Raw genomic sequence first — 24,795 nt, forward strand, 5'->3', positions numbered from 1 at the left:
CCCCCGTCCCATTCATGTCCCATCTGCATGAAGTTTCAGTGGGGAAAACTCGGGGGGGGTGGGGGGGAGGCAGAAACAGCAGGCAAGCCCACCCCAACATCAGGACTTCGGGTTCAGTCATGGGCACCGCTAACCAACCAGGGCGGGGGGTCCAAAGAGCACGGGCTGGGACGCGGCGATCAACGCTCTGCCTGGTTTTTAAGGGGTTTTTGACTTTTTGGGCCATTCCCTGAGGACGTCCCTAACCGCCAACACAGGGAGAAGCTCACAAAGGTTTTTATGTCCGGCCCGAGGGAGTCGAGGAGGAGGAGGGCGATGACGATGGTTATGATTACTGATCAGATGCGCCCAATTCCAGAACGACTCGGTCTGGGCATGCCCACCCTATGTCGGGCATCAAGAACGGGATGCCACTTCCGCCTCGGCTGGGTTTTCTCCGGGCCTTGCACTGGTAAGGCCCTGGCACCTTTGTGGGGCTTAATGCCGCTGCCTTTCCTGCTCGGGTGGAGAACTGGGGGGGTCTCTCTTTGCAGGCCTGCCCTGAGAGCTGCCTCTTCTCCCACCCCCCACCCCGTGCAAATTTCCCCCAAAGCGCTGCTTCTCCCACTCTGCACACAGAGAGCCCTGGGACGCTGGGCTCCCTGGTACAACGAGGATGTGCCCCTCCCTGCCCGTGGCTTCCACTTGCACACTGCGCCTGGCCGGGGGCTTCACCACGCAGCGCTGCTCCTGCGGCGGGAGCAGGCAGCCATTCGTCCTGTCCTGCTGCACTGACTGATGGGCCGGCTGACCCCTTCCTGCCGCCTGCGGGTGCAGCAGGAGGAGGAGATGATTTAAGGGGGGGCGGAGGGCCCTCAAAGGGGGCGCAGAAGCATCTTAAAGAGAAGCTGCAATTCTGTCCCACCCAGCAGCCCCCCCCGTTTTCTGCTGGATGCAACGCTTGTATTGAGAATAGACTAGCAATTCAGAGGTGCTCTGCACATGCACAGAGAACCGCTTTCGCGGGAGCCAAGGTAGATCCTGTTCCAAATTAAATCTGCTGAAGGTAGGTGTATGGCGTGCCCTAAAGTTGCACCCTTGTTGGCCCATGGAGTGGCTTGGCATTGTCTTAAGGGGGGTAAACTGAGGCACAGAGAAAGACAGAGGGGTGCTGAGCTCAGAACAGAAACAGGGCAAAGTCATGTCACAGGGTGTGGTCAAAAAAGTCAAGATGGTGGCCATGATGGTGTGATGGAAGCTCCACCCAGCTTTAATGTGGTTGCACATTAAGACTGTGTGGAGCTTTGATCACACCATCGCGGCCACCATCTTGATTTTTTCGACCACATGTTGCAGTACATGTAAGAGGAAGTCTCCCTCATTTCAGGATGTTTTTTTCTCACCTCCCATTCTAGCCTTCAGCCACGGGATTTCCTAGTGGTCTCCCATCCGAGCAGTAACCGGATCCATCGTTTCTGAGCTTTTTAAGATCTGCGAAAGCCAGCCAGGCGCCGCCATCTGCTGCGGATGCAACTGAGACCCCCCTTCCGCCCCATCGAAATCGACCCCCAAATCAGGGCCTTTGTCCTGGAAGGCCTGAAAAGCTCCCCTCAACTCTCCTTCGAGGAGCCCCCGTTCCGATCGCAATTGGGCAATACAGGCTGTCTCCTCCAGGGGGCGCTGTTTGCCACTCAGGACTGACCCATCGCAGGCAGGGCATTCCTGGGCCTTTCTCCTCCCCACCCAACTTTCCCCCCACTGGGCCTGTGCTGGAATCCCCCTTAAGAGTAGTTTTCCAGGACCCCCCTCTTAAATCCACCATGACGCATTGATTCCTGTGGTGTTTGGAACTTCCTCCCACTGGAACCCGGCTCGCCCCCTCCCTTTCCTCCCAACTTTTGGGTGTCCCCAGTGCCCCCCCCGGCCACACAGACACCCCCCTTAAGCCTTCCCTTGCCTGTGGGGGCGGGTCACCAGATCCATCCAGGGTGGATTTCTATTCTCAGAGGTCATTTATCTGTGTTACGATGTGCCTGCTTAATTCCCAGTTTGCTGCAAAAATGTTCTCAACCTGTGCGGATCTCTCTTCTCCGGGGGGGGGGGCAGTGCCCCCGCCCCGCATGCTCCCGAAAAAGAGGAGCTCTTTTTGGCAGGGCGGGGGCAGCCCCCCACCCATGGAGTTCCTCTCTCTGGCTGAAGCCCGCGCCTGCCTGCGCGATGGGGAAGCGTCTCCCCCCCCCCCCCGAGCTTTGTCACTGGCGTGTGACAGGAGCCCTTCTCCTCCCGCTCCCCCTTCCCCTCCCTCGCAGCTGCTCCCTTGCTCGCTGCCAACACACCCAAACCTGCACACACGCGCATCCTGGCACACCCAGCGGGACGGCTTGGCGAGGGTCCCTCCCTGCCCCGTCCCTCGGCTCAGCCCCTCTGAAGGACACGCCAGGGTCTTCGGCTGGCCTCTCCCACCCTGGAGCGCAGCGGAAGCCGCGATGGATGGAGGGCAGGGACGGATCCTTCTCCTTCTCGGGGTTTAAATCGACCTTCTGGATTCGGGAGCATCTGCCGTGCGTGGACCGTATTCGCCAGAGGAGAATGCGCGGCGTTTCCTTCACGTTGCCCTAACCCCGGCTTCGGGGGTCTTCCTGCTTCTCCCCCCCCCCCGTCCCCCAGGCGTTCTGGGGCAGCTGCTCGTCCCGGCTGGCTGGAAGTGGGGATCCTTCTGCGCTCTCCCCCCAGTCTGATGGGGACCCCGCCTGCTCTTCGGGCCCCGACTTTTCTGGACCTCCGTAGCTGAGAGAGGAGGGGGCCAGGAGCGTGAGGGTCACCCTTTCCTTGACCGGGCGACTGCCGGCGCCTTCCAGCCCCCCGCCCCCCCGCCCCCTCGCCCCCACCCCCTCGCCTCCGGATGGGGCAGGCATGGCCGCGTTAGCCAGTTCCCTGATCCGGCAGAAACGGGAGATCCGGGACCCCGTGGCCACCCGCCCCGTCTCCACCCAGCGGAAGGTTTGCCCCCGAGGCACCAAGTCCTTATGCCAGAAGCAGATCTTAATTTTAATCTCCAAAGTCCGGCTGTGCGGGGGTAGGAAAGGCCGGCTGGAAAAGACGCCAGGTAAGTGAAGTTTGGAGGCGGGGGGGGAGGGTCAGGCGGCTGCCCACCCTTAAGGAGCGAAAGGAGGGACGCAAACGGTGCTGGCGGGACTGTGAAATTCCTCTGGCTGTATTGCTCTCCGCCGGGGTTAACGCTGCAGCGGGCAGGGCTCGGCTTCGGATTGCAGGGCTTGCACCCCAGGATTCGGGCGGTCGAGAGGATGTGGCCGGGGTGGGCGCCGATCGCTCGCCGGTGGTCCACAATCTCCTTCGGTTGTGGTTGAGGCGGACCCTGCCCTTCCCAGGGGGCAGCAGCAGGAGGCGCTGTCGGGGGTGGCCAATATGGGCTCTTTCCTCCGTGCACGTCCAAGGGTCGCCTGCAGGGGGCGTTCTATCAGGTCGGTTAAGTGGATCAACCGAGAGGAGGGATCCGGAGTTGTGATCTGAGGGGACTCTGCTGATTGTGGGCCGAGGAAGGGGGGAAGAGAATGCGTTCCTTTCCGGGTGCCCCGCCTGCACGTGCCCGGCCGCCGGGGATGGCTGCGGGCGAGGGCATCCGTATTCCTCAGGGCCCCCCGGTTACGCAACTCGGTGCCAGGACCTGCCCAACCGGGCGCCCATCGTGCAGTAAAAAGTTTGCTCGTGGACGGGCTCCCCAGAGCCCCGTCGGCCAAGGGCCTCGCTGCAGCAGAGCTGGTCTTGTGGACGCCCAGAGGACCCGTTCTTTGGACCCTCCGCAGGAGCCCAGAAGCAGGCGGCTCTGTACGGACCGACCGGCTGATACCGGTGGGTCCTTCGAGCTTCGCAGCCAGCTCCAGAGGGCGAGAGAGCCCCTCCCTGTGGACCTGGCGGACGGGCAGCTCTCGTTTCCTGCAGAGCCTTTCCCAGGAAACTCGGCTTTCAGGGTTTCTGTGGAGTCGTTGGATTCCCCCCCAGGCCCGTTCGGGATGCTTGTACCTTCCGCCGGCCGCTCTTCCAGGAGAGCTGCCTCGGTGTCGGGGAGCACGTGTGTCCCTGGGCCCTCCTGGTCCTCCAGGCGAGGGGAGAGGAGTGAGCGTGTGTGCATTCACACCTGCGGGAATTCGCACTCCCACAGAGAGGTGCGAATGGCGAATGGCATGCCCTGAAAGCTGCAGGTAACGCCCTGCTGGGGGCAAACAGGGGCGCTTCCTGAATCCACAGGACCCCAGAAGCCGGTTTTGCGGCCACTTTTAGAGAAAGGTGGCAGTTTGTGCAGGTGGGTCTCCTTCCGCATTTCCCCTTCCCTTGGATGCTCTCTGGGTGGCCCAGTCAGCTGGGGTTGGGCCCTTTCCCTCCCTCCCTCCCTCCCTCCTCCCTTCCTTCTGCCTCCTGCTCCCTGCACATCCCTCGAGGCCTCCTCCTTCTCAAGGCGCATGGCACATTTGAGGGTCCAGCCAGATGCCTCAGCAGAAAAAGACTAAATAAATAAGCACTAAATGATGGGGCAGCTGGAGCCCTTTCAGGTGTTGCGAGAGAGAGAGAGAGAGAGAGAGAGAGAGAGACGGGCTATTAATTTTAAAGGTCTGTAAGTGAAAGTGGCTACTGGGGGATTGCGGAGCCACCACGATGACCCCGATCTGCTTATTCTCCACAGGATGCTGAGGTGGGGGGAGAATCCTCATTAAGGCTGATTAACTGAAATGGTTCCCGCTCTCCTCCGGGGCCCTGTCCTGCTTGGCACTGAGGCCGTGGGGGAAGGAAGGGGATCTTCCGTGAGGCTCCCGAGGGGAGCCCCACTTCTTCCTCTTGCCATCGGGGTACACCCGGAGCAACCCCGGGGATTGACGAGGAAGAGCCCGAGGCCCCTGGGTGGGGAGCTGTGGGCTGCTCCCCTCGGCCTCTTTGTCATGGCACCAGTGAGGCTCCGGGTGGGAATCGTGGGGATTGGTCGCGTGAGCATCTGGGGGGCCCGTCGGCAGAGGTGAGAGAAAGGCCTGTGCTGCCCGAACAACTGGACTCTCAAGCAAAACGGGAAGAGGAAACCCCCCTGAATTATAGGATTCAGGCAGCCGAGTTTTAATCATATGTTGGTCGGCCTCTCCAAGCAAAAGGGAGCTGGAGTCGCTGCCATTCTTGCCTGGAGTGGGGGATGCGGACCCGGCCCGCGGGGCACAACCCTGAGCAACGTCTCACCTGAAGAGGTTGCTGTGAAGACCCCCCCCCACTGACCCATGGCCTGTCTTGAGTACCGAAATTCCGTGGGGGGGTCAACCCCTTCCCCCAAGGCCAGATCTCCCGTTCCCCCCATCCCTTCATTGGGAGAGTGCCTTTCCAAGCCTGCTGTAGGGAAGTTGGCAGCCCCCTGGAGCAAAGCCCAGGCCCCTCGTTGTTGCCCATGCAACACCCACCAGAGCCAGGCGGGCTTCGATCGCACCATGGCAGGCGCCGGCTTGACTTTTGGACCAGACCCTGCGGACACCCCCGGAAGGAACTAAGAGGGGTGTCTCTTCTCCTGGGAAAGCCAACCGTGGAGACCCCAAAGAGCCTTTGGACATGGGGTGGGGGCCAAAGGGGCAAGTGGCATTGCACACGTTATGATGTCACTGCTTGCCCTCTGTCCCAGGGCATGGGACCGGGATGGAGGCTGGGAGGGGGGTCCCTTCTTTCGGCCTCCTTTTTCTCCCATATCAAATTTCTTTCTGTTGGGTGGGAAGGAGAAAAGTTGTGAGGCTGGGTTCAGCCTGTGCCGCTGACGTCCCCCCTCCCCTGCCCACGGCAGCCCCGATAACTCCCCCTTCCCCCCGCCCTTCCCTCGGCCATTCTTGGGGGACGGCGCGTCTGGGGCGGGGGGCAATGCAAGGCTGGGGGGTTCCTTCCACCAGCTCTGCTGCACAGCCCCGTGACGGGGTTGAAGACAGAAATCAGCGCAGCTTCAACGATAAGGGGAGATAAAACACAAGTGCCCTGATCCTTTAATTATTTCCCATTTAACAGAGTGCTGGAAATTGCATTTTGCCTGCCCATCAGCAGGATAATCCTCAGGGGAGGACACTTCCCAGGGCACACAACCAAACCCCATAGACCAGTGTTTCTCAACCTTGGCGACTTGAAGGCCTGTGGACTTCAACTCCCAGAATTCCCCAGCTAGCAATGCTGGCTGGGGAATTCTGGGAGTTGAAGTCCACAGGCCTTCAAGTCGCCAAGGTTGAGAAACCCTGCCCTAGATTCAACCCATCCCTTTGTTACACAGAGGGAAGGACAAGGCCCCTGGAATTTCCTTACACCCGTCTCGCCCAGCCAGGCTCCCACCAGATGTGCTAGAACGGCATCTCCAGCGGGGTGCGGCTGCTGCATCTGGAGGCCAAGGCTGGCTTAGACTGAGGAAGCCCTCAGACAGAGGGGTGCCAAACCCTGCGCCAGCCCTCCGCGTCTCGCCTGCGTTGGGGGGGCTGCATATTTCTATCTGGTAGAAGCCAGCAGGACGGGCAGCTTCAGAGGAGGAGGGCACCTCCGTACCTTCCCCTCCTCCTTTGTCACCAAGGACAGATGGAGGGGAGTTGGGGGGGGGCAGATCCTGCCCAGCACTCCACTGTACAGTCAATGAAGCGTTCAGTTCCAGGCTACTGAGACAGGCGGGGAAGATGCGGTGCACATCTGCTTGGGTGCCCACCGGCCGCCCACAGGCACGTGCAAGGTGAGCCAGATTGGGGGCTGGCAGAGCGTTATTGATTAGGAGCAGCCTGTGGGACAAAGCATTGGAGGAATGGATGGCTTGGGGGAGGATATAATATTTCTGAATCCAGTTCCCATTTTCACCCATTTGAGCTTTTCGGTGAAACCGGGGCTCCAACACCTGTAAAACAAGAGGGGGGGGTTGCATTTCCTTTGTGGAGTTTGCAAGATTTTCACACTGCTTCGCATAAAACATAAAAAGAGCCCTGCTGGATCCATCCAAGGGCTACCCTGGTCCGATTGTTTCTTCCTCCCAGCAACCAGCCAGATGCCTCCAAGGGGCATAACATCAGGAGAAGGAGATGCCCCCCTCTCCTGCTGGTGTTCCCCTGCAAGTGAGATTTGGAGGCACCTGCGCCCAACCTGGGGGCGGCCCTGAGTCTTCAGGACTGACAGGGAGACCTGTCCTCCATGAATCCCCCTTCAAAGCCATTCCAGATAGGGGCCACCACCATGCCTTGCGGGAATGAACTCCACAGACTGTGAGAAGTTAAGGCGAGCCCTCTTCCCTCAGCCCAAGGGCCATCCTGGGCCAGATCCCTCCAAGGAGCTCCCACGCAGGAGGTGGAGATGCTCCCCTGCAAGTGGGACCCGGAGGCACCTGCGCCCAACCTGGAAGCAGCCCTGAGTCTTCAGGGCTGATAGGGTAGACCTGAACCCCCTGTTGAAGGTCATTCCAGATACTGGCCACCACCACGTCTTGCGGGTAGCGAATGATGGAATTACACAAACATGAAACCTGGAACCTGCTGGAATATTGTCTGCTTCTAAATCTTCTAGATCCCCCCACCAGAAGCAATAAAAAACAGGTGGAGTTTTGACTGCCCCGTTGCGGCTGCCGTTTAACTGTGGACGCCCCTGCCTACCCCCTTCTTTGGGTCTGATTCATTGGGGCCAGTTGCAAACCAATAATGTGACTAGAATTAGTTGGCAGGGAGACAGCCCTAGTGCTGCTGGGAAGGGCAATGAAAATGGTTTCTTCCCCTTCACTGGAGGTTTTCAAACAGAGGGTGGATAGTCCTCTCTTGGGGATGGCGTAGGGAATCCTGCAGGGTGCAGGGGGGTTGGACTGGATGACCTTTGAGGTCCTATACATTTGATAGGCCTGGTAGACCGCACCGCCTCTTGCCACATCCATACCCCCGCCACCTTCTGGCATTTCCCGGCCCATTTCATAGCAGAGGACACCGCCAGCGGCCTGGGGCAGCTCGCTGGACAGCCCCCCTCCCAGTCCTGTCCTCTCCTGTCCTGCAGGGACCTTTCGACATTTAGGGCAGAGGACCTACAGTTGCGCCATGGGCCGTGAAGGGAAGAGGGGGCAGCTGCACGAGGGGGCTCCTCCTTCTTTCCTTGGCTGGGAGGACCAGATGGGGCAGCCACTGGGGGTGGGGGGCACAGTGCTGGGCAGGCTGAAGGAGAGAGTTTGCTGGGCACAGAGAAAGCCGGGCAGACCTGAGGGGGAGCAGAGGGGGTCTGAAGCGGAACCTCCGTGGCCCATTGCAGTCGACGCAGCGGTTGGCAGAGGCCGTGGGAAGGGGCGATGCCTCTCCATTCCCCCGCCCCCCGCCTCTTCTGCCCTTCTCCCTGGGCGCTCAACCCGCACAGCCTCGCCTTTTGGCCGGGATCCACCCTCCGGCCTTCCCTCCCCCCTCCCCAAAACTGGCTGCCTGGTGGTTTTCCTGGCCCTTCGTTCCCAGGAGCATCTTTGCAGTTGGCAGCGCTCTCACCTGGGAGCCGGCCAAATCTTGGGCACCGCCCTCCCCGCTCCCCCCCTTCCTGCAACTGTGAGCTGCTCGGGGCAGGAGGGGCGCAAACGCCAGCACCCCTGCCCCTCCCGTGTGGCACAGCCAGCTGAATGGGGCTTAAAAAGGGCCACCCACCCATTCGAGCGAAGGGCGCGAGTCAGAGCTCTGTAGAAGCTCAGCTACCTCCATCTTCATGGGGGGGGGGAGTAAAGGGGGACCCTTTGGGGAAGTCTCTGCAAAACTTCCCTTCTGGAGAGATGAGTCCCCACCTGGGTGCCAAGCGACCGGCTGGGGGCACAGCCCACACTCGCCTCCACTCATCTCCAGCGAGGGCACCTTGAACGGGCACAGCGCGCTTCCCCCAACATTCACCTTCGCCATCCAGCCAGGCTCTCTCCTTTTCATTATCCCCTAGTCCCCCGTCCCCGTCCCCCCATTCATGCCCCCCCGTGCTCCCCTCGCCTTTCCGAAGCCACGCCCCCAGGGCCCCTTCAGCCTTGTTCCCACGTGGAGAAAGGTCCCTTCTGCCCCACAGACGGGGCGGGCCCCCTTGGTGTCTGAAGAAGCAGAGGGCAAGGCACTTTTCACGAAATCAGCCTGGAGCTCCGTGGAAATGACCCCAGTGGGTGACGGGGGGGGGCTGGGGGGCTGATGGGGAGGGAAGGGGTCGGCGAGGGCAGAGGCTCGGCGGTGGTCCTTCTGCCAAACTCCGCCGCCGTCCCTCCCGGGGAATCACCCACCCTGGGGAGCATCGCTTTCTGCCTGAGCGGCAGTTTGGATTTTCTCATTAGAGTTGCAATCGGGGAAGAGGCCGAAAAAGGAGGCGTTTTTATTGCTGGGAATAAATTTATTTATGGGTCTTGGAGAACCCAGGAGGCCAAGGGAAGCTGATCTCAGCTTTCAAAGACACCAGTTTCATTTGTAATTTGATGGGATAAATTAGGATGTGAACATGATGGACAGCTGGGCAGGTGCCAAGGGCTTGCCAGTGCTCCCCCCTCCCAGCATGACTCAGGTGGGCCTTGGGGCAGCGCCGCCATCTGGCTGCCCCCCTGCTGCAGCACCCCCCTTGAGTACAGCCCCCAACGCCCCCCAGGTCAGCTGCTAGGAGAGATGCAGCTGCCCCCTTTCTCGGGCCTCAGTCAAAGGCTGGGGGACCTCTGTTGCCCTGGCTCAATGCTCCGCTCCATCGGCTTATCCCCCTCCCCAGCCCCCAAAACTACTCCACAAACATGCATATATTAAAATAAATCGGAGCCGTTTAAATAACACGCATGCATCGTGGAAGGAACGGAGCCAAGTCAGTCTGGGTGTATTTAAGGATCCGGGGCACGTTTGACGAAGAAAAGAGAATAAAAAGAAAGGATGCCCACTCAGCCAGCAGTCCATTGCCCCTCCCCCCACAGCTTCCCACTAAGTTTTCTGCCCTTAATTCTGCCCGGGAGCTGTGCTCTTGACAGCGAGTGGGTGGGGGTCTTCATATCCACCCCCAACGCTCAAGGTTCAAATTGTACAGCAGGGCTGTTTCACAAATATTCTGGATTTTGCCCAACACTCATGCCCTTCTCCCCCCAGTGTGTGTCAGGGGCCTCCAAGCCTGCATCCCCCAACCCCCATCTTGGGGCCATCGCTTCTGTCCCCCCCACCCCGCCCCAGTGCACAGCTTCCTCAGTGCCCTCCCCATCTCCGTCTTTGCAGCAGCTTGCAGCTCTCATCCTCCTGTCTCCTGCCCCGCCTATGGGCCTGGCCCCCCAACAGGTCAAGGATGGGGATGACTCCTATCCCTGCCCCACTGACATGGCCTGGCCTCCAGGCCCAGCAGCCCGCCTCCCCACGCCCTGCCGTTGCCCGTCTGACAGCCATCAGGTCAAGGACCACCACAGGGCTCGGCTCCCACATTCTGGGCCCGCCTCTCCCCCGGCCTCCCTCCCCCTCGCCACCAGCGCCACCCAGGGGATTTCTCTGCCCCCTTCGCAGTCCCCTCCCTGCGGTGGCTGGGGACTCAGCATCTGGGTGGCTCTTCCTGCAGCTGCAGCGTGCGAGGGCGGGAGCATACAAGGCAGGCAAAGGGGCACACGCAGGCCTGTGGGCCTCCCCAGGCGGGCGGCTGGGCGTGGGAAGGTGCCCTTTTGCACCCCCGTGGCACTGTGCCATGCCACTCAGCCGACAGCGTCTCCCACGGCAGTTTGCTTTAGGAAATGCAAAATCGCGGCCACCCTGGATGGCTCCGGGTTCTGAACTCCGCCCCGCTGGGTTTTGGCTGCAGATGTGCTTTGTGGCCAGGGTCTTCCCCAACCTGGTGTCCCCACTTTGGGCTGGGGAACATGGAAGTTGGCAGGGAAGGTTGGCCTGATCCCCCAAGGGCCCGAGGAGAGTGGAGAGGTCCCAGAGCATGTGCAGAATCCTCTCCCTATCCTGGCTGAGAGTCATGCAGAATGGCTCTGCCTGACTCCGAGGAATACTGCAGTGGAAGAGAAGCCCCTCCCTCAGCGTCGATTTGAATCCAGGTTTAAATGAGCCCAGGGAAAAAAAATCAATGCAGAAATGTGTCAAGGAATACATAGGAGAGCAATTTTTCCAGCCGGCCCCTTCCAGGTGCGCTGGGATTGCAACACCCAGCTGGAAGGAAATGCCCCAGCCTGGGGGGTCAGGAGAACTGCAGGCCCAGCCGGTCTGGAAGCTGCTTGTCTGGGGAAGCCTGCAGCAGGGAGGGGACTCAGCGCCCCCCCAGGAGCAAGCGTGCAAGCCTTTCTCCGTGGCCAGAGGGCTGCAAATATCATTAAGTGTGTAACACCCCTCTGCAGTTTCGCACTGAACCCAGACTTAGGGAAGGGGTTGAAAAGAAAACGGTCCGGTCGCTGTCCTTTCATACGGTGTGGTTTCGCACTGGGGCCCTCGGACTTAGAGAAGAAAAGGACATTTGGAGGGTCGGGACCCGTCTCCTGGGGCTTCTAAAACGTGCCAAGAAGTGGAGAAGCTGTACGTGGTTAATTCTCCCTCGGTGGTCATCTCAGCTGGGGTGAACTTGTCAGGTGGGGAATCCAGGACCCCCCCTTTGCACGGCCCTGGGAACTCACCACCGCAGGGTGTGGCGATGGCTATTCACCGGGAGGGCTTTGAAGGAAAAGCCCTTTCCAGGAGGGCTTGTCACGTGCTCCAGATGACCTCCCTGCCAGAGGTGGGAGACGTCTCAGTTGCTGGGAGGAAGACATTCAGAGGGTCCAAATGATGCTCCTGCAGAGCTCGGGGGCTTCCCTCCGGGCATCAGCTGGCACCAGCAAGAAGGCTTGCTCGGATCCCACCACGTACTTCTTGGGCTCTTCCCCTCTTCCGTTTGGTTTGGCCTCAGTGGTCCCCTTCTGTGAAGTGGGAACACTCCTGGCTGGAAACCCTGGGGAGGGAGGCCATGAGATTGTCGGGGGCTGCAGCCAAAAGTCCTTAAACCCCGGAGGAACTGCCCTGCCACCGTCACGGGAAGCCACGGACCCAGGAGGGCAAACTCACAGAGATGGGGGATGCTCACCCCTTCTTTTGGTGCTGCCCTAAAGGACGGGCACTGAAGAAATGATACAAGACAATCCACAGCCCAGGGCCAGACTCTGCCCCCCACCGGAAGCGGCTGCCCTCCCCATCCACCCGAATGATCCTGTTTTTCCCTCGGGAGCCCCCTGCAGTGCCTGTGTGGCGCTTAGAGGTGGCACTGCCCTCTAGAGAAGGTCATCCTCTGGCGACTTACAGGGACTGGCCCGTGCAGCCCTCTTAGCATGTGCAGAGGACCACAGAGGAGACCTTGGTGAAGGCACACGGGGGCAGCAATTAGCGTGACCTGAATTAACTCCAGGAAGGTGCTAGAAAGACCCTCAAAGCGATCCTGCCTTGACTTCCTTTGGCATAAGAGGAAGGGAAGGGAAAACGCTGTTTTGCTTATAAGAGTCAGTTCCTAGAGCCTATCTCAGTAAAGCAGCGTTCCAATACTTCTGTGACGTCCGTTTCCAGACCTGGCCTACCTTGCAGGGCTGACAGCAGGCTAGAAAAGCAATTTCTGTTGGAACGCTTTTTCAACTGGCCGCCAGCCCTGGGATCTCCTGGTGGCCTCCCATCCAAGTCTGCTCTGTTTAGCTTTTGAGATAGGCAGGACCTCCCTTCCTCCACACACACACACAAGAAAAGAAACCTCTTTGTCCCGCTGACCCCTCCTCTTTTCCATCCCACTAATGGGGCCGGAGGGCGTCTCCCGCTCTTCCCTTTGGTTAAACCACAGGATTAAAGCCGTGGGCTCTTCCACCCCCACCCTCCACCCCGCATTAGCTGATTGAAAATCTCCCAGCAGCTTGTTAAAGAGACCTGTTTCCCTAAGAGGCTTCGGCCCCCCTCCTCTTCCAGATGCCGGGCCAGAAGGCCAAAGAAAGCAAGCGAGCTTTTGTCGTGTCCCCCCCGCCACCCCCCCTCCGGTGAATTGCTTCCAAGGGCTGTCAGAAGGAGAGGGGAGAACAAAACGAGACTGGCTTCCAGCGGGCCAAGGAAAGAGCCTTGCAGATAAAGCTGTCCTTAAATGATTTCCTCGTCCCGTGCTCTGGGCGAGAGAGAGACACGCTTTCTCCCACGCAGGCATTTCCCTCGCACCCCAGCCCGCCTCTCGGAGAGCCTGCTTGCGCCACGGCTCCGTCCGGGTTTAGTTTTTGGAACCAGGGATCAGGCCTCCGGTCTTGGCCAGACCCCTGCGCTTGTCGTGGACGGGCATCCGAGCGCCCCGCGAGAGACGCCGTCCTGCAGGCAACTGATGGGGACGAAACTCATCCCTTTTCTCCTGCGTTTTGGGGAGAAAAGGGTTGAAACTTGCCCCTTTTACTATGGAGGAGTTTACTGTTTTAGTAACTGGTGGGGCTTTTTTTAATCGGTGGGAGAAATAACTGGCGTCTGAGAACGTGGCAGGCAGTGTTTTTGCTGGGCACCAAGTCGGGAGCAGATTCCAGGCAAGGGGCTCTCTGTTCCTGCCTCCAAAAGGTCTCGCATCTCACCCTGCACTCAGTGAAGTGTGTGAGTGTGTCTTTTGTGGCCCTGTGACCTGCTTTGCCACCCAAAGAGTCTTGGTGAGAAGATCAGAAAATCAGGAGGGTGGAGTCCTTGGGCTTCTCTGCGCTGGGCTCTTTTCTTGCAAACGTTTCATTGCCCGGCTGGGTAACGTCTTCAGTGCTAGAAGGGGATGGGGTTTACTCTCTCTTTATCTGCTGTGGCCTGCCTTGCCAGTGCTGGGGGGTGGGGGCGGGCTCTGTTTTGCTCCTCTGGTACTTCTTTGATTGGCATCTGTTCGCTGCTCGGTTGTGTGCCTGGTGGTGACCTTTGCTTCTCTGGGCGATGATTGCTGGTGACTGAATGCTGGTGAGGGGTCTGGCAGCACCTTTTCCGGTCACAATTTCTATTCGAAGGCAGAGGCTCAGGGTTGGCATGGCCTTTGCCCCCCACGGTCACCCTGGTTCCCCCCTCTTGGCGGGAGGCTGTGAAGCACGGCCCCAAAGGCTGGGGTGGGGGCAGCAGGGGTCCCGGGCAGCTCCTCTCGGGGTGGCCCAGTCTCAAAGCACCGGCCCCAGCCGCCACGGTGCCCCTCCCTTGCTCGGACCTCCCCCTCCTGCGGCGCTTCTGGCCGCCTCAGCTATGCGGGGAGAGCAGCGGGCCATCCGTCATCCGGAAGGGGTTCTGCTGAGGCTGACGGAGCAGGTGGCAGCGGGCGCATGCAAGAAGGGAGCCCTTCCTCTGTGCGCCTTGGCAGTTCATGATGCCCTTGCATGGGAGGGGGACGGAGGAATCCCTTCTGGGGGGTCAGGAGCCTGGGGTCCCTGCAGCAGGGATGGCATCTGTGGGGAGGGTGGTCCCTTCCTTCCTCCCTCCCACCCTCCCTCCCTCCTTCCCTTCCTTCTTCTCATTCCCATCTCCCTCCTTCCTTCCTTCCTTCCTTCCTTCCTTCCTTCCTTCCTTCCTTCCTTCCTTCCTTCCTTCCTTCCTTCCTTCCTTCCTTCCTTCCTTCCTTCCTTCCTTCCTTCCTCTCATTCCCATCTTTCCCCGGCTGAGTCTTGTCTCCCCACTGCCCCCTCAGGGGCCTGGCGCTGCGCCAGAAGCAGAGCCTCCCCCGAGTGTGCAAGCATGCGGGGTCCTTGGGGTGACGCTGCTTGGGCAAGAGGCCTCGGGGGGGGGGGGAAATGCATAGCTGCTCCGGGGGGCCAAGGGGGGAGACGGACCGCTGCCAGCCCTCTCCTCTTCCTGGAGCAGTTCTCCCGGATCCCGGTCAGAGGAAGCTTGGAGGGGCTGTGGAAAGGCGTCAGTTCCAGCTTTAGGTCCATCTTGGACAGGCATCTAGATTAGCCTCCCCATTCCCTTTCCAGATGTGTTGGGACTGCAACACCCAGAATGCCCCAGCCCACATGACCTCCCAGCTAGCTGGGAATTCTGGGAGGTGCAGTCCCAGCGCGTTGGAGGGCACCACGTTGGGAAACTGGCCTCGGGCTTTGCATGGCTGCCGTGCAGCTCCTGGGGTTCAGTCCCCCCGTAATCTTCACCCCCTCTTCTTTTTACCCCCATGACAGAACCGCAGCTGAAAGGCATCATCACGAAGCTCTTCTGCCGGCACGGCTATTACCTCCAAGCGCGCCCGGACGGTGGCATCGAGGGCACGAGGGAGGACACCAACGGGTTCAGTAAGCCGCTTGCTGCTCGCCGCACCTCTCTGCGGGTCTCTACGGCCGGCTCCGGCGTCTGTCCTGCCTGTGGACAGACTGTGGGGCAGGAGGAGCGCCTGGGGACCCTCCCTTGGCCAGGGACCCTGCACCAGCTGCAGCTCAGCTGTGGCTGCCCCCCTCGGTGGCCGGCCATGGGGGGAGAAAGGGGACGGGTGGAGGGGCCCTCCTGGCCTCTGCCTTGGCACAGGGGGAGAAGGCTTCGATGCACCACTTGGGCCCAAAGGGGGGCCACCTCCAGCCTTGCCCTGAACCCCCCATTCCTTGCCTGCACCTTGCCGGGCTCCCTTTGGGCTCCCCTCCGGCTGGGGCTGTTGCCGGCTTCTTTAGTTGAGCCTGGAGCCCCTGGGGAAGCAGGACGGGCCCAGGATGGGTGACGCGCCTGTCCTGGTCGCCACCCGTTTCCAGCTGGCAGGCCAGTGTCTGTCCGGGCACGTGGCCCTTCCCCAGCAGCCTCCTGAAGACAAAGCGGCCGGTCCCCTGGCTGGCCGGCCAGCCACCCCCCTGCAGCTGCCTCGCGGCTCTGAACAGCCAGTCTTTAATGGAGTAAGCGCTTCTCCCCGGGGAAAACGCTGCCTCTCAACAGGGAGAGTGCACCTGGGCAAGGCCACTGCTCCAAGGGCTGGCTTGCCTCACCTCAGCCCTCCCACCAGCCACTGAGATCCACGGGGGTCAAAAGAGTCAAGATGGCAGCCACAGCCATGCGGTGGAAGCTGGGCCCCCTTTTTACATGCATGTTGCAGAGGGTTGGACTAGGTAATCCCTGGGGTCCCTTCCAGCTCCAGAACGTGGGGGCGATCCTGCCCCCCTCCTCCCAAGGAGCTGGAGAGAATTGGCTGGGTCCACTTCCTGCCTGGGCTGTTTGGCAGAGACCCCCTCCTCAAAGACCCCCATTCCCAACTTCCGATCCTTCATCAGCCCTTAGGGAATGGGGGGGGGGGGCTGTGCCTACCTTCCAGGCACAGGGTTTTCGGCTGCTGTGTATTTTAAGGTATTATTTTAATTGTTTTTATTTTTTAAATTTCGTTCACTGCCCAGAGTCACCTGGTGAGATGGGCGGCTGTACAAATTAAATAAATAAATGAACAAACTTACATCCAATTAGAGATCCAAATTTAACTTCTGGGGGACCAATCTGGCCTGGACCACTAGCTGCCAACCCCTGATTTGGCGAGGTCAGCAGCCGATGGGCTGGTCCGCTCTGAGCCGGTGGGAGCCAAAACCCCGCTGGCTCTCGGGGTGGTTTATGGCGTGCCGCGTTGCTGAAGACCCGCTCTCTCCCTGCCCCACAGCCCTCTTCAACCTGATTCCGGTGGGGCTTCGGGTGGTCGCCATACAGAGCACCACGTCCGGGCAGTACGTCGCCATGAATGCCGAGGGCTATCTCTACAGCTCCGTGAGTAGCCCAACCCTCTCGCCGGCACGGGTGGTCCCTTTGGGCTGGTGGCTAACCAGGTCCCTGGGGCGGGGGTGCAAAAGCTGGCTGTGGCATTTCAGGGTGGGGGGGGGTGATTAGCAACTGTCCTCTATACGGAAGCCTTCTGTTTTGGGTCCCAAAGGCACCCTCCCCATCCCCTCGTGCAAAATGGCTGTGAATCCGTGTGAACGGAACACACCTGTCTGGGACGCTGCTTTGCCCTGCTCCCTGCCTCTTCTGCTCCCCCCACCCCTCAAACCTGCACTCTGGTGTCTGGAGATCTATGGTCTCTCCCCCCCGCTTTTTATTCCCCATCTGGAAACAGCCCAAAGCCGTGTAAAGGAAGAGGATTCACCTGTGGGACGAAGCAAGATCTCTCTTTTGGGCCGTCTGATTTCCAGCCCTGGGTCAGCCTTGCGAGGTAGTCCAGGCAGAAAGACGTCCCAATGAAGTAATTCTACTTTATTGTAAGGTTACAGTAATAGAGTCTTGCAAGACTGAAAGTTCGTCCCTCCCCTTCCCCTCGCCTTTTCAGCCCAAGAAAGTAGGGAGGGTCCCTTATGAGATGTTTCCCACGTCCCCATTCCTGCTGTGGGCTCAGCGGCCTCTGATCCAGCCATTGCCTAGTCTGTGGCTCTTCCTCCTGTCTCCCAAGGCCATTCCCACATACCATTGAACTCTAGAGCAGTGTTTCTCAACCTTGGCAACTTTAAGATGTGTGGACTTCAACTCCCAGAATTCCCCAGCCAGCAAGGGTTAGGGTTAGGGTTGAGAAACACTGCTCTAGAATCTAATCTAAAAGAGGAGCTGGGCATGGGCAGTGGGTTCCCCCCCCCCCATATAAACTGTCACCCTTGGTTGATGCCTCAAACTTTGGGGGGGGGGGAATCAGAGGTCACATTTAGGGTCAGGGGCCGAAGCTTAAAGGAACCCAAGAAAATAAGACTTTCCTTTTTTGTGGCACAACTTCCTAGCCCAGAAGACCCTCCATTTCCAGCTCTTCCCCCTCACCCGTATAATAAGGCTGGACAAAGGCTCCCTGACTCTCTGAGCCTCCTCCATTGCAAGGGAGAAGCACTCTTAACAAGCTCAGTTGCCCTTGGTTTCCGAGCAACACCCAACAGGTCCGAATGGAGGACCCCCACGGATTGGGGTGGGAGCCAGGCACTTCCCCACCCCCCGTTTCTCCAAGGCGGTGGGCAAACCTTTCACACCGCTGTTTCTTGTCTTTCCACCCGTTTGTGGGTCTGATTCCTCCTTCTACTCTTCATCTCCCCCCCCCCAAAGCAGCAGAGGGTGGGGAAGAAAAACAGGGCGAGTTTAGGCTGGGACTAATTTTGCTCTAATTTACGGCTTCTTGGCCTCCTTTCCTTTCTCAGTTCTGGGATGGCAAACCCCGGAGCCTCTGGTTCCTCCCTCCCCGGCTGGATTATCGGGGTGATCCCTTCAGGGGCTGCTGGGTTAGGCCGAGCTGGGCATCGCCATCTTGCGGCTGGTCCCTGCTATGACCACTATTTGGCACAAATCAGAGCGGGGGGAGGCTGGAATGGGAATTCTTTCTTTAAAGAGGGTAGAATGAAATTGGGACTTCACGAACACATCCATGGCGTTTAGCAGCAGTAGGGAAATGGTTTTGCCTTTGCTCCTCTGGTAAAGTTCTTTTCACCACCCAGTCTAGTCTACATTGGGGGGATCTCCTGGTGGTCTCTCATCCCAGTCCTAACCATCTCTGTCCATGCTTTGCTTTTTCTTTCTTTCCTTTGGAAATCCACCAGTGTTAGCTAGAGGCTGCCTCTGCAAAATCTCCTCCCCTCTCCCCACCGGGAGGAGACCAAGATAAGGAAGGGAGACAGTGAAGGACTGATGGATGAAGAACAAACGGAGTTTCATTAATTGATTTATTGCTTTCCAGCCGAAACCACCCCACCCACAGGCACACATTTCATTATACCCAGACCATCCTCACCCCAAGCAACAGTATCGGGGGGGGGGGGAATGGTGGTATTTTAGTAGCCTGCACCTAGTTGTTTTTGGAGTGGAGAACCAACCACAGGTGGGGCCATTAATACAGAGCCAATGGGCTCACATTAAACATGCAGGTTTGGGAAGGAATTGTGGTTAGTTTCTTTTCCTCTCTCCCTTTTTAAAAAAAATCTCATTACTTAGTTTTAAAAATGCAGAGATACAGATGCTATAGAAGGACGGGAGAGAATGTGGAAGGAAGGAAGGAAGGAAGGAAGGAAGGAAGGAAGGAAGGAAGGAAGGAAGGAAGGAAGGAAGGAAGGAAGGAAGGAAGGAAGGCAGGCAGGCAGGCAGGCAGGCAGGCAGGCAGGCAGGCAGGCAGGCAGGCACTTTTAAGATCGCATTACTGTTTAAAAATTCCTTGCCTAGAGATGGTGGATTATCTTATCTCTTTGGCCAGCCCCAAACCAACATTTGGCAGCCCAGTCAGAGGGGCTTCTGAGGGACCCCAAAGTTGAAGGGTTTGGGACCACACGCTGCCCAGGGCTGCAGGCTGGACTTCTGGCCCGCCTTCCCGCTGAGCGCCTGGTCCTCTTCAGCAGCAGCCGGAGCCCCGGGTGGGGGGCCGCCCAGTGCAAGCGTTCTCGGGGGGGGCTCAGGAGTAACCCTTCCTCCCTGACCCCCAGGCTCACTTCACTGCCGAGTGCCGGTTCAAGGAGTGCGTCTTCGAGAACTACTACGTCACCTACTCCTCCACCCTGTACCGGCAGCGGGAGTCCGGCCGCTCGTGGTATCTGGGCCTCAACAAAGATGGGCAGGTGATGAAGGGAAACCGAGTCAAGAAGACTAAGGCTGCGGCCCACTTCCTCCCAAAACTGCTGGAAGGTGGGTGAGGGTCTTCGGGGTCTCTGCAAATGATCCCTTGCACACTTGCGCAACCCCTAGCCCAGGACGCCTCCAGCTCATTCTTGCACAAGCCTAAATAGGCACACCATCTTTCAGCAGGCCATCTCTTGTGCAAGCTGTGCAGACCGACTTTGTCCTGATTTCATGCAAGGCCCCTTGAAAGCAGGGGGAGCCACCTCTGGGGCCGATTGCCCCCCCCCCCAGCTATGCAGGGTTGCTCCTTCCAGGCAAATCCCGGTTACACGACTCTCTAGCTTCTGTCGTCTGTGGTCAGGAGGACTCGCAGGTGGCACCTCTGCCCCCATGGCCAGCGGACGGAGCACCAGGCACTCCGGCTTCTGCAGGCTGGAATGGCTTTCCAGGGTTGCGGTGTTGAGAAGCAAAGGGGAGGGGGTGGGCAGAGGAATGCACCCCCCAGCAATCAAGATTGTGGGAAGGGAGGCTTTATATATGCACGTGCCCATGAATATGGGCACAGATTTCTGGGAGGCTGGTCTCCCCCCCCACTGTTGTGGCAAGCCAGCATGACAGTGTAGTGAACGTCCAGATTTAGACTCCCTCACAAGATTGCTGGGAGGAAATTGGAGGCAGGGAGAGCTACAGGCACTGCCTTATTTTAATGAATGAAAGAAGGGCGGATGTTCTTGATCAGCTCCTAGTTGTTGCCCTGGGCTTCGACTGAACCAGAAAATTGAGCTGACCTACCTTCCTTCCTTCCTTCCTTCCTTCCTTCCTTCCTTCCTTCCTTCCTTCCTTCCTTCCTTCCTTCCTCCCTCCCTCCCTCCCCCCCTCCCCCCTCCCCTCCTCTTTCTTTCTTTCTTTCTTTCTTTCTTTCTTTCTTTCTTTCTTTCTTTCTTTCTTTCTTTCTTTCTTTCTTTCTTTCTCTTTCTTTCTCTTTCTTTCTTTCTTTCTTTCTTTCTTTCTTTCTTTCTTTCTTTCTCTCTCTCTCTCTCTCTCTCTCTCTCTCCTTTTCCTCCCTCCCTCCCTCCCTCCCTCCCTCTCTCTCTCTCTCTCCTCCACAGTGGCCTTGTATCGCGAGCCTTCCCTACACAACGTCATCGAGCAGGCCCTGGCTAAGAAAGCAGAGGCTGGAGATGGCCCTGTGCACCCACGGAAGGAGGCTCCAGCCACGTAGTCCCGAGGATCGGGTGGGTGGGTGTTTCTTCCCCTCCACCCTCCACTTCTCCCCATGCGAGTCCCTCTCAACCGCCACCACCTCCAAAACACACCTCTACTTGTCCACGATTTGGTTCTCAGGATGGCTTCCCACCTGCGCATCTTCAGCCTCTGGAATTTTTGACCCAAATACGATCAGCCCAGGAAGGAGAAGATCTGTTGACCCGGGATTTTCCATTCTGGGATGAAAAGACATTGTGCATGCACGCACACACGCGGACACACACACACACACAGGGACAAACAACAAGAGTCTCCTGTTTCAAGCCATAGGACCAATACAGGGCCCAGCTCTCTGGGAGAGACACTGTGTTCCTGCAAGGGGCTGACGCCACGTTCCCAGCTGTGGCAGATCCACGGTGGGTCTCCAGCCCCTTCAACAGGTAGGGCTCCTGGCTCTGTCAGGAGTACCCTTCCTAACGAAACCCCAGATCTATTCCAGTCTTCCATGCAAACAAGGCAGTGGGTTTATGGTGCTTCACTCCCTCCGGGCTGGTAACACAACTTACAAAACCCTTAGGAAGCAGCAGAACAGAGAAGGAAAAAGATGTTCACGTTCTTTGAAAGCAACACTTTTTGCCTACTGCAGAACAATCTTCTTCCTCTTTTTTTCTTTAAAAAAAAAACCTGTACTACGTTCCGCCCCTCGGTGGTGACATTGTTCTATTTCAAACGATGGCAGAATTATATATGGTGTCATGGCTGACCTTCGAGGACACAGGAGCTAACAACTGGACGGGTGTTCCTGGCTGGGCAGGGCAGGGCAGGGCAGAGCAGCCAAAGCGAAGCTCCCGGTTCTGGTCAGCTCAGGAAGCCAAAGGTCCTTTTCTCGCTGGGGTCATTCCATCGCCAGGAGAGAAGATCACCTTCAGGATTCTCAACCGGCTGTTCTAATGGTGCAGTTTTAAAAAGTGGACTCTTTTTCTTCATCCACGGAATGCCGAAGAAAACCGCCCTTGCCAACCCTTCTGCCCTGGGCCTGCTCTGCAAATTTCAGACAGTACCCACTGAAGACCTCTGAGTGAAAAGGATTAGATTTGATGAGCTGGATCGCCGCCTTCGACGGCAGGAAAAGGCCACCTCTTGCAGCAGGGGGCCTGCTGGAGGCTGTTGCGCCCCCGCCCGCCCCCCTCCCCGCTGTGTGACACCGCTTCTGGCCACTGGATGGCAGCGCTGCGTTCACGGAGGAGCAGAGACTTCGCGTCGGCCCGTCCGCGTCCTTGAAGCAGGCCCCGGAGAGTTGCAGTACCTCATCTGGCCACTGGGTGGCAGCACTCATCCCGGCGCAGGGCTGCGGGGAACCGCGCCTCCTTCCACCCTGCGGGCGCGGGGGGCGCGGGCGGGGGAGGCTGCCCGGAGGTTCTCCACCCGCCTCCTGCCCCCGACTGCGATCTGGCCGTCTCCCCTCATCCCAGGAGCTAGAAGTTCACCTTTTCCTTTCTTTGCAGGGATTCCACTGGCAATAAATTAACGGGTGGGAAATTGTAGCCTTGGGAAGGGGCGATACTGATTCCTGCTTGTGGGATGGGGTCCCTTGGCCCTGTGGATCAGCGTGGGGGTGGGGGGTGTGAATGCGGGCTTGTCTCCTATGCCTTGTGCCTGTCTTCCAAAGACAATGTGATCAGCTTCCTCCAGACACGTCCCCACGGTCACATCCAGGCCAAAGCAAACCTGTCTTCCAGCTCTCCACTACACTACCCATCCTCCCCGGCCCTTGTACCTGGCTGCTAAGTGCTCTGCCTCTGCCCAGCCCCGGGTGTACAGAGAGGAACCCCCTCTTTCACACAATCCAGAGCAGCTGGGTTTCCTGTCCCCTCATTTGGGACCTCTCTGTCCACTGGCCAGGCTTTTGACCTTCCCCAGGACCGCATCGTCTTGACACGTCCTCAGCCCTGTTTCAAAAAGGGTCCGGTCTATTTCGGTTTTGCCTCAGAGGGAGGGAAGGGCAGGCCTTCAATAAAACCAAGGGTGGACGGTATGTTCTCCCTCCTCGAGAGGGGGGCTCAAACGAAATCCCTGCTCCCCCGTCCCAGAAGCTGGGCCTTTGCCATCCCTGCCAAAGAGGGAGCGTGGAGAAAAGATGGAGAAATGTGGGAACAGCTGCAGAGTCAAAGCTGAAATGGGCTCCAGGAGGTCTGGGCAAGATGGAGCCGCTGGGGGTCAAGGAACTCCGAGGAGTACTTCCCATTCCAGCCACGAGTTGGCAGTGGAGGGGGCACGCGAAGGGGGGGGGGAGCTGGACTCTTGGCGTGGGTTTGGCCCAGTTTTTGCACACATGAGTTTGGTCTCTCTAATTGGAGCTGACCTTTGCCATTGCTCTTCTGGTCAAGCTAGAACCAAAGCGGGTGCTGAACCCAACATTCAGCCTCTGCCAAGGGAACCTGACCTCCAGGGTCTTCCAAAAGTCAGGGGGTGGGAGCAGAAAGTGGGCCACCAAGTCCAAACAGGTCCAGCTTCTAAGGATGCCAATCCTGGAGACTCCCTCTTTTCAGTAAAAGAGAATGAGATTTATGGAGTAAATACATGTAGAAGATGGAGTATAGCTAAAGGGTGGGAGAGGAAGAAGAGGTTCGTCTTTGAAAGACCATCTTTGATGCCAGATGGCTACCCCTTTGCTCTGATGCCACCAGGACAGGCATTTACCCACTTGGATGAATGAGCAGAGAAGACAGATTTGGGGTTGGGAATGTAAATACTGTATGCACCAGTTAAAATTATTCAGCAGTGAAGTGGTTAAAGTGGCTGAGCAGGCAGGCCGAAGGAGAGAGGGAATATCATAGGACCAAACTGGTGGTGCACGGATGATGGACTCAGTCTCACAAGGAACGCTGTGCTGTAGTGTTGGACAAGGAGTGGAGAGAACCAGGTTCTGGTCCCCCCTCAGCCATGGGGGCTCCTGAGCAGCTAGTTGTTCTCTCTCAGCCCAACCCCCCTTTTAGAGCTGTGGTGGTGGTGGTGAAAAATAAGAGGAGGGAGTTTCATTTACACCCCTTGAGGTCCTGGAAGAACTTCAGGATAAAAATGCAACTATGGTAATCTAAGAAGCAGTTCCTTTGGCTGGTTGGGAAACATGAGCATTGTAGTCCAACTGTTTGAGCCCAGAGAGACCACGATAGGAGCCACTGGCTTGGGTGAGGCTGCCCTCGCCTTAAAGAGCTTCCAGCAGTCCAACCATTCAGGGATATCTGCAGGGTATGGTCAAAAAAGTCAAGATGGCAACACACATAAGAAACAGAGCCTTGATCCCACCGTCTTGACTTTTCTAACCATACCCAGTGGACACCCGATCTGAACTTTAAATCACAATTGGTGTATTATGAAGAGTTGTATAACCAGATGGAAGGGTGTCCACAATGAAGGTCAAAAAAGTCAATACAGAGGGTGGATTGGATCTGATCCTCTCTTGGCTGGGAGATCCAGGGAGTCCGGGCCTGGGGGCTCGATTGGGTGCACAAATCCCCAAAGGAGGCTGTGGCCGATCACCTCTTAGGGCTGCCAAGGAGACACCTGGGTGATTACGAGCGTTGTGACCTAGAATATTCCCATCGCCTCCCCCTGCAACCACATTCTGAATTAGACTCGGTGTTGTAAACCACTTTACAAAGGACAGACCCTGAAACTCGACATTTAGAGCATGCGTCCCACTTCCCTTAATAGGCGCCGTGACAATCGCAAAGGCAGGACCCCGTTCCTTGGAAAGTCCGTGGGGAAACTTTGATGCTGCTGCAACCCGGAATGCATAAAACGCAAGTCAGGTGCAATTCAGGAAAAAACCCCAAAAGAGTCTTCTTGCAAATGCACAACCTCAATGGCGCAAGAACCAAGGTTTGACTGGCCCGGCTGGGGAGGCGGGGCTTGGGCTCCTTAGCTCCGCCCCTGCCCCGCCTCCCCCCCCGCCTTGTCCTCGTCCCCTCGACCAGCCCAGAAAAGCAATAATAATAATATCCACAATAATTGCGGGAGGCGCCCTGGGTCCTCAGCGCCCTGCATGAGAAATGGCTACCCCCAGCCGTGGCCCACCTCCCGGGGGCGAGGGGTCAGGCCGCCCTGGTTTGGCACCCTGAAATAAAGGAAACTTTCTACAGTTCTTTCTCACCTTGTCTTG

At 58.2% G+C, this 24,795-nt stretch overlaps 1 protein-coding gene across 1 annotated transcript; it reads left to right on the top strand.

Annotated features, from left to right (window-relative positions):
• The first annotated feature begins 2,892 nt into the window (after positions 1-2,892).
• Positions 2,893-24,526, top strand: FGF11 (fibroblast growth factor 11). The gene is made up of 5 exons (XM_025176917.2): positions 2,893-3,085; positions 15,080-15,190; positions 16,522-16,625; positions 19,295-19,493; positions 20,537-24,526. Exons 1-5 carry the CDS (start codon positions 2,893-2,895, stop codon positions 20,647-20,649), a joined length of 720 nt encoding a protein of 239 aa, XP_025032685.1. The 3' UTR covers positions 20,650-24,526.
• Positions 24,527-24,795: the final 269 nt, after the last annotated feature.

This window comes from Python bivittatus, unplaced genomic scaffold (assembly GCF_059951505.1).
Source record: "Python bivittatus isolate LINGU-HERP-01145 unplaced genomic scaffold, Pbiv_v1 ctg000370_np1212, whole genome shotgun sequence".
NCBI lineage: Eukaryota > Metazoa > Chordata > Lepidosauria > Squamata > Pythonidae > Python > Python bivittatus.

Bases quoted from the DNA above. Each gene is read 5' to 3' on its own strand.
- FGF11 (XM_025176917.2), top strand. From the start codon at position 2,893: ATGGCCGCGTTAGCCAGTTCCCTGATCCGGCAGAAACGGGAGATCCGG. The intron at 16,626-19,294 runs GTGAGTAGCCCA...CCTGACCCCCAG, and splicing joins AGGGCTATCTCTACAGCTCC to GCTCACTTCACTGCCGAGTG. The intron at 19,494-20,536 runs GTGGGTGAGGGT...TCTCCTCCACAG, and splicing joins CCTCCCAAAACTGCTGGAAG to TGGCCTTGTATCGCGAGCCT.